Genomic DNA, 9,359 nt, shown 5'->3' on the forward strand with positions numbered 1-9,359 from the left:
CCAAACAAGAACAGAAACTACATTTTCAATTCTCTCGCAGGGAAGACAGAATTGGAATCGGTTGCACCACCTTACTGTACATTTCATTCCTCACAGGGGCTACATTTTCTATTCTATCGAAGGGAAGACAGGGTGGGCATCGCATGCACCACCTTCCCTTATGGAAATTTTTTATCTAAATCTAGTCCGCAATATATCTACAACAGACTTTGTTTCATTTGGGCTGTAGATCTACTGCGTCATCTACATTTGTGCATACTAATTAGGTAATAGATCAGCTGGTAGATTAGATGTAGACATAATGTAGACAATGATATGTAAACAAAAATTTAGATGAAACAATAGATCTACCGTTTCATCTACTAGCTTCTTAATATGCACAAACGTTGATGAGACACCTCGTAGTTCTACAGTAGATCTGCAGTAGATCACTAAGTTCATGTAAATCAACAGTAGATGAAACTCTCACATGACAGCATATACTATTCCGACGCAGACCAGATGTAGATGGAATGTTAATTGCATAATTATAAGAAGATGTGGCCCAGACAAAAGAACAAGTAGACTAAATATGCATGGAGATCATTCATACGTGTTGAATATGAGAATACAAGTATATTAACATATCAATTATTTTTTGACATTAAAAATTGACCAATGGCAATGATGTGACACAGGATATAGGGCTACTCATCCCTATGAGTATCACAATATGTAAATGTTGTTGCGTTGAATACTGATTCTAAAAAGGTCGTGTTGACTGCTCCTGCCCATCTATACTTTAGGCAATTTTGAAATAATATTTAGTAGCAATGTCTTTGGCAACTGCGAAAAGAAGCTTCAGTTTGAGCAACATGGCAGTAACTATCACAGCCAAGAGTAACAGCTGGCCACTTTTATTAACATTCATAACTTTAACTCTTCCCGTACTCACCCGAAAGGTCAAGCTTTGCTCTTTCGTTACATTGGTATCCCCACACCTTTTCGCTGACAATACTTTCTGAATAAAGTTGAAATTATTTTAACTATAAACAAAACGAACTTTGCTTCACCTAACAATTTAAACTGCATCATAAGCCTTGGTTCAAGGGCCACGACGTAGACAGCATTTCAGCAAAAGCTACTGAAAGGTGAGAGCAGTGATACAGTGAGAAATCCGAAATTCACTCTTTTTATTAAATCTGTTACTAAAATTCTGATTTTTCCATTCTGCTTTGCGACTATAAAATGATGTAAGAAACGGCTCGAAAAACATTTGCCTCTTAGGGATTTCTTGCCAACAGAGACAGCGTGGTGGTGCCTCAACTGCACAGACAAATGGAGCTAACGACAAGAAGTCAGTACATTGTTGAATAAATTTTGCTCAGCTCATAGGTGTTAAAAGCAAACAGTTCGCCATGGCGTCTCGTGTGAAACGTTTTAGTTCTGTAACTGCATTTTCGCAGTTAAAAATTATTTATTGATAGCAGGATATCTAATATTTACCCTGATCAGAACATATGCCCAGGGGTCGTTACAAATGGCTAGAACAGCCATTTTGACCAACAAGATTCACAATTCGGTAAAGGTGCCAAAACATTGGATAATAATGATAATAATAACGGACACATCAACCGAAATAATAGGAAAGCACCACCTTACTGTACATTTCATTCCTCACAGGGGATTCGGGAAAGGTGCCAAAACATTGGATAGTAATGATAATAATAACGGACACATCAACCGCAATAATAGGAAGGCACGGGATAACTCATACTTCCTTTCCCAAGTTTGATTGTTTCAGCTTTGACCTTTGTACTAAAAAAGTTTTGAAAGCTAGCAGATGTAGCTGACCTAAGGAACAGTGACCAACAGATCCCTGTAAACCGATGTGGTATATAAAATAATTGACATGATTCAGAATTACCTAAAATCGCTTCTACTTTGTCTCGTTCATGAATGAAAAGATCATCGGATTATCCACTCGCGTGACACGAAATGGTGTGTTAAATTCGTCCGTTTGAAGTTCTTTAGCGAAATTTTTATTTAAGACGAACGTATTAGATTGAATTTGACTTCAACATCTTTCATTCTCACTTTTGCATTGTATACAAGTATCCAGTTGCTGAAGGCATGCACTATGAAAGGTGTTAGACTAAGGTGCCTTTCAAGAAATTGTAATTGTCGCGCCATATAATTTAAAGGGAGATTCGGAATAAAAATCCAAGACACGATTTGAAGGGTATTACTAAGGCTTATCGATGATAAATTTCAACCGAAAATCGTGCAGCGTGTTCGCTAAAGGGAGGTAAAACGAATTTGAAGGTTCAGAAAATCGCTTATCACGTGACTATTATGCAAATTATGACTGTGCACTGCACGTGGTCGGATTTCCCTATGTCAGGGCTTTCAGAAAATATATATTCTATTAGGGTTAGGAACTTTTATAACTGAGAAAAAAATAAAAATCTGAAAGTGGCTATAAGGTATGTGGATACCTTAATATACCAATGTACTCGGAAAGTAAACTTCTCTTCACTCTGAAACACAGCGAAATTTCCAGTCTTTTGAAAGAGTTGATGTTTAGACATTCTCTGATGCAGCCAAGGAGATTTTAGTGCAAGTTACCATCTAAAAACCACAGCCCAAGATTTCTTAAAGGTTTTGATAGTTAAACATTTGTATTTTTCCTTTTAATTTCAGATTTATGATTCTTGCTGTTGTAACACTTGTCTTTGTCAGTGAGAAATGTGAGGGCCATTATATTCCATGCGTCTACCTCTGGTATCAATGGAGATCTTGTTGCTTTTGCTGATTCTATACTCTTTAAATTAATTTAATTATATTTCCCAACACTATGCGGATTGTAATACTCTTGAAAACTTTGTTTTCTGGCAGTGCCAACTCCATCTGTTTTGGGTTCTATGTAAATTGTCGGACGTCAGATGATCGATAGAAACTCTACAACCAGTTGTGGCACGCTTTATAGTAAATTGGGCTGCTGAGGCCGCTAACGCACACTTCTACCATTGAACATAATGTATGCTTCATTAATTATCTTCATCAACGTTAAATATCCAATATCTCAATTTTTCATCAATTTATATTAGTTAAGTTAATTTCTTACAGGTTATCAAACAGCTTTATTTGTATCATGGATGGAAGCACCCCTGCAAAAGGGTTGCTTTTCGCATTTTGCGCTGTTTTGCCAGTAATGAAGAGTTCTTGCTCAGCTTTTCCTGGACAAGCTAGACTAGATGACCCACATGCGTGTTATTGGTTCACAGAGTTAAATGGATCGAGGTAAGATATCAATATGCTTTTTCGCCTTACAGAGAATCAGTTAAATCTTTTACTTCTCATTATCTCCTTTTGCACCCACTGTGATCACCTTTATGGCGAAATCTTTAGAGTGTGATGATTACTGTGTAACATTAACATAATCAGTGTATAACGTCATTGTGATATCAATATAATTTCACTCAATGAGAATGTAATTTGTTCATGCAACTGTTTTATAGATTGATAAAAGCAGAGTTTACAGATGAATATAATACTAACTGTGTTTACAGAAAGGACACTTGCCAAGGGTCTTTGAACATGCATTCCAGTATGAGGCACAACAATAAAGGCAATTTGTGACGATTTAGATTGAATGTAGTCTGACATAAAATTCAGAAGGTACATTTCTTTTTAGTATTTTTAGATGTTGCGATGGATATTTCAAGATCGATGCCAATAATCTATCAGAGAGATGCATTGGTAGGTATTGTGTATCCCATGGCGATAACATTGTATGATGCATTTACCTTAACTTGGTAAATAGTCATTGAGACATTGTGATGGACAGACTATTATGGTACATGTAAAGAAAATGTAGTCACAAATATCATTAAACACAACTTGTAATTGTGCGTATTTAGTGATTTGACTTAGACAAATGTCACGATGACGGACCAATATATTAAGACATTCAATAATTGTAAAGCAATTTCCTATCTGTGTTTAGGAATCCTATTTTATTCATTACATTTCACTGACTGCTCTGTGTCTGTGTATTTGCCTGTAACAGTCTGCTTATTGACTTTTTTTCAGAATGTCCTGGTGGATGGTACGGTTTAAACTGTCGGAACAAGTGTGAGTTTGCCTGTGAAAATGGCGGGATCTGTAACCCGATCGACGGTTCCTGCCATTGTTCAGAACGATATTTTGGAAATAATTGCCAATACCCCTGCAATTGTCAGAATGGGGCTACTTGTATGTATGATGGTGGGTGTTTGTGTGCAGAGGGTTTTCACGGGAGGTTGTGTCAGAAAAAATGTTCTTGTCCTGAACATAGTGAGTGTAACAGTAAAACAGGTGAATGTATCTGTCAAAACGATTTCTATGGAAACCAATGTTTGCCTTGCAACTGTTCGAACACTGAACAGTGTGACCCGTTTTCTGGAACGTGTTCCTGTAGACCGGGTTACTACGGTAAACATTGTGACAAAAATTGTTCTTGCTTCAATGGAGCGTACTGTGGTAATAATCAATTGGACAATTGCATATGCTCGTCAGGTTGGGCTGGTTCTGAATGCAGTGATTGTGATACTGGAATTGTTAAAGCAACTGGCAGTTTATTTTGTGAGGACAAGTGTTTGCATTGTTACAATGGACATTGGTGCTCGGTCGAAAATGGTGATTGTGAGTGTTCACCTGGGTGGCAAGGTAATAGATGCGATCAAATATGTGATGAAGGTTACTATGGCAATAATTGTTCAGAAGTTTGTAGGTGTAAAGGAAATAAGTGCAATCATATAACTGGTATTTGTCAGTGTGAGAGTGAAGAGCCAGGTGAACAGTGTGAAGACCCATGTCCTGACAATTGCTTAGCGTGTGAGGATAATGTATGTATATCTTGTAAATCCGGATGGACTGGTGAACATTGCAGCAATAGGTGTAAACCTGGTTTACATGGTGACAGTTGTAAAGAAACGTGTACAGAATGTAATTGTTCAGCGTCTTGCCATCATATCAGTGGAAGCTGTCAGGAGATTGTCAGGTAAGATTACTGTGATTTTTCGATAATTAACTTAGCATTATTTATGGTTTTAGACATACATTATCATTTCCCGAGGAACGTGAAAAACAGAGAGAATATTAGCTGAGATTAATAAGAAAAGATGTAGGTAAAGTCTTTTTTAGAGTGCATAGCTCCCTAAGAGTAGAATGTATTTCGTACAATTAATTCCAGGTGCGAGGAACACAGATGCAAGTACCGAAACGCACGAATATGCATAGAAAATCCGTTCAAACTCGAATGTCAGAATGGATGGACTGGACATTTCTGTAATATCACAACTTCCCTAACAACAACCAAGGGTATGCAACTCTTATGTAATTCCTTGTCAAATTTTTTACAATATTTCAATGGATTTACTATAATTTTGGAGTAATTACGGTTATCGATACTCATACAACGACATGTACAATAAAAAGGTTCTCATAACACTTTTCGTTCTGCTAGTTTCTGGCTAGCGTCTCTTCTCTTATACAATAAATATTCCTGTTAGGAATTTCAATATCACCACTGCAATCTATTTCGCCAAGTGATCACTTCTATATCTGATATATTTACGTCAGATATAAGTCACACTGTCCGCCGTGGTACTACTGTGAGTCCCATGGGAGATGAATTTACTGGACATATGAGTAATTTATATACCGTTATTGGCATACCGGTGATGGTTATCATTACTGTTTTCGTGGCTGTGCCCATACTCATTGTCTTCAGGAGGCGAAAGCTACAACAGTAAGTACTTAATTGCTACGTATCCCACTTACATCTGTTTTATATCGGAAGATCAAATGCGATGCATAGACAATTTTAAAACACTCCTAAGCCGGTAATGCAAACGAATACGCGTCATCATGCTTAGGATACCTCCACCATATTAATTTCCTTTCCATGTACTTGCATATGGAGAACTTTAATATCTGGCAATAGCTTTCTTATTTAAAGAAATATGCCGAAAATAAAGTTCTATACCACTCTAAACCAGTACATTGAAGTTAGAAGAATGACCAATAAAAACTACAGAACTTCAAAAGGGTGAAGATAATATCTTGCTCAGTGTTCCGATAAACATGAACTATATATGGTTGACTATGGTTCTTCAACAATCGATGTATCTTCAAACATTTACTTTATCTCTCATATGTCAATTCATTTCATCGTTTGATTGGTTTGTATCATGAGCGTTTTGACATCAATTTCAGAAACATCAATGGAAAGAATCGCTGTTCAGGTAATCAGAAGAAACTTCCTACGGCTGACTTTGATGATGCAACGAGTAAGCCACGTCTTTCAACACTGTCCTTACCAGTCACTGGCAATAGTAGTGAATTTGACAGCTTCATAGTCAATGATGTCACACAAACTCAATCCAAATCAAAACCAATTTATGCTTCAGTAAATAAGCATAAAAAGGGGGCACAGCAGAGTAACGCCATTAAAGAAAAGAATGAGGATACAGAACCCGTTAAACATGATGCCTTAATTAACAGTAGAGAACCAATATCAACCTCCGAAGATTATGCAATCAAAGCGAGCTCTTTTAAAGGTCCATACGAAACTATCTCTTTGGACAAACTCAGTTCAAATATAATCTTGAATGGTAATGATACAAAATGTGACAATATGTTGGATGGAATTTGCACAAAACAGCACAATATAAATACCGATGATGGTGCGTATGAGCTTTTAAGCCATCCAAGGCAAAATACGATGGTGGTGCATATGAACTTTTAAGTCATCCAAGGCAAAGGAGATCGCCATCGATGACTAGGTCTGTTTGTTAACTTGACGTTTCCGATTGGAACTCGGCTTTTAAAAACTAGTTCAAGGTGTAACAATTAACATTAATTCAAAGTAACCAGGAAATTAAAACTGTTTATGCCAATATGAAAGGATTCTAATTTAATCGGAGTTCTCATGAATGGGAAGCAAGGAGAAACGATTACTTGACCCGAATTTTCGACAAGAGTCGTAAATTGCGTTTAAGAAATGATGAGTTTTTATATGATGACTATACCTCACGTATTTATCATGACTCATTAGCAGATAAAAGCGTTAAGATACAAAAGCAAATTAGAGTTCAATCTATTATAATATTATATTATGTATATCATAACGTCACAGAATGGAGTAATATTTTACTTCTTAGCAGTGCTTACTTAGTGAATGACAATTGCACGTTCTTGTTGTATTCCTAAAACGTGTTCAGCTCATCAATGCAGTGCCTTCAGTGCCTTGAATATTGTAGATATAATACGAAAGGACAATTTTGTTTCAACATTTCGTAATTATAGAATAGCATGTAGAAAAGAGGGTTCCGTTTAATTTTGACCATTTTTATAGCATGTCAAAAATACATACCCCACAAAACTTACTGTTCTGTATTTTAATTGTAAGTTCTTGTCCTTTTTCCAAATATGTGTTGAAACAGCAACTATTCACCCAATCAGTACAATGCCTGTACCCCTAGAATGTACTATCCTTTTGTTAGATTTAGATTTTAATCAGGACTTAAAGACACTTGTATTAATGAAAGTACAAATACATCAGTAGAGTTGAAATATGACGTCTGTGAACATGCCTTGAGACACGAATTTAAATGTCGTTGATATGAGAAAACGCATGAACAAGTTTATGTCAACCGTTGGTACTTAACATTTAATATTTTTTCCTCGCTATGTGTGTTCTGTACTCCAATTGAAAGTTTGTTTTCTCTATTCCCAAAAACATGTTGAAACAGCAACTATTCAGCTTGTCAATACAGTGCCTCTAGATTTCAATTGTACTCTGCCATTTCTTAAATGTGAGTTTCGGTCGAGACTTAAATCGTCTTGTCAACAATAGCAATGCATTATTCACATGAATCAGCACAGTAAGAGTTTAAAAGCTGAATACAGCGTGTGGAAACATGCCTTGGGAAGTAGAACATAAGTATTATACATATATTACGAACCAACAGGTCTTTTTCAACCTTCAGTGTGTGTCTATTCTTGCATATGTTAAAGTGTTGAAGGGAGAGTAGTTTTGATTTTAGATGATTTTTTTTTCACACACAATTTGTTCTGAATGAAAATTGCATGTTCTTATTGTATTCCTCAAGAGTGTTTAGCTCGTCGATACAGTGCCTTCAATGCCTTGAATATTGTAGATATATTACGAAAGGACAATTTTGTTTCAACATTTCGAACATTTCGGAATTATAGTATTACATGTAGGCAACATGTAAAATGGATAGCAGTTTACTTTTGACGTTTTTATACTATGTTTGTTCTATCTGTTATAATTAAAACTTCTTGTTCTGTTAATGTGTGTTGAAGCAGCAACTATTCAGCTTAATATCGGCAATATGCCCATACCCATGATATGTATTCTACTTTTGTGCATTTAGATTTGAATCAGGACTTTAAATACTTATCAGCAATAATAATACTAAGTACATATGGATCAGTGAAGGGAGAGTAGACGTCGTATACAATGTCTGTCAACATGCCTTGAGAGAAGAATTTAAATGTAGTGAGACATGAGAAAGTCCACGTACAATTTTATTTCAACCATAAGTATTTAAGGCCAAAAAAAAAAGAAATGTTTCTGGTCAGGCCTTTCTTTAAAAAATGGTGCGGCGACGCGGCTTTTTTTTTTTTTTTCCACCTCCTCAAGGAGGGAGCAGGGTCAGTTAAAGCGCCAAAGCTTAGCGGCTAATTTGCATCATCATTTGCATATCATTAATTTATTTGCATATGGATGTAAGCTTGCACATGCATCCACACATACATGTACACTCACAACAAAATGCAATGGTAGCACACAAGTGTGCAGTTTGAACATCATGGAAACTCTTTATTACACTTAAATAAATCATCACAGTATTGTTATTACAATTGCAATTAAAACAGAAGATTCAGATTGAAACTTTGAGAGCAAGAAATGGTTCGTCTGATTGGAGTTTCATTAATACATATATTGCTAATAAATTGTCAAAACTTGCCAACAAAGAGGAAAATTCACAAGTTTAAGCTTTACACAATTCAAATGCAATTGAGTTTTATATCATTTTTGAACGACAAACACCGCGAATAATTTTTCATCACGGGGATAGATTTCAACCAGCGCGCCCCCCCCCTCCCCCGCATAACGTCTACTTCCACTGAACATCGTCGTTCGATTCTTGATTTTAAAAATACCACCAAGATGATCACAAGACATGAACTAAGTACAACTAGAATCCCTCGAAAATCAGGTGTAAAATCTTTCAGAGAACGTGTCAGAGTGGAACCACACGCGACGCCAGGATCAATGTCAACACGTTATGAACCTGTCGACC

The 9,359-nt window shown here is 36.3% G+C and overlaps 1 protein-coding gene across 1 annotated transcript; it reads left to right on the forward strand.

The window, feature by feature from the left end:
* Window positions 1–4,080: 4,080 nt before the first annotated feature.
* On the forward strand, window positions 4,081–6,772 carry LOC139124701 (multiple epidermal growth factor-like domains protein 10). The gene is made up of 4 exons (XM_070690820.1): window positions 4,081–5,023; window positions 5,216–5,343; window positions 5,605–5,773; window positions 6,241–6,772. Exons 1-4 carry the CDS (start codon window positions 4,239–4,241, stop codon window positions 6,770–6,772), a joined length of 1,614 nt encoding a protein of 537 aa, XP_070546921.1. The 5' UTR covers window positions 4,081–4,238.
* The last annotated feature ends 2,587 nt before the right edge of the window (window positions 6,773–9,359 follow it).

Source organism: Ptychodera flava (genome assembly GCF_041260155.1).
Source record: "Ptychodera flava strain L36383 chromosome 23 unlocalized genomic scaffold, AS_Pfla_20210202 Scaffold_24__1_contigs__length_23054250_pilon, whole genome shotgun sequence".
Classification (NCBI taxonomy): Eukaryota; Metazoa; Hemichordata; class Enteropneusta; family Ptychoderidae; genus Ptychodera; species Ptychodera flava.

Bases quoted from the DNA above. Each gene is read 5' to 3' on its own strand.
- LOC139124701 (XM_070690820.1), top strand. From the start codon at position 4,239: ATGTATGATGGTGGGTGTTTGTGTGCAGAGGGTTTTCACGGGAGGTTG. The intron at 5,024-5,215 runs GTAAGATTACTG...AATTAATTCCAG, and splicing joins AGCTGTCAGGAGATTGTCAG to GTGCGAGGAACACAGATGCA. The intron at 5,344-5,604 runs GTATGCAACTCT...TATTTACGTCAG, and splicing joins TTCCCTAACAACAACCAAGG to ATATAAGTCACACTGTCCGC.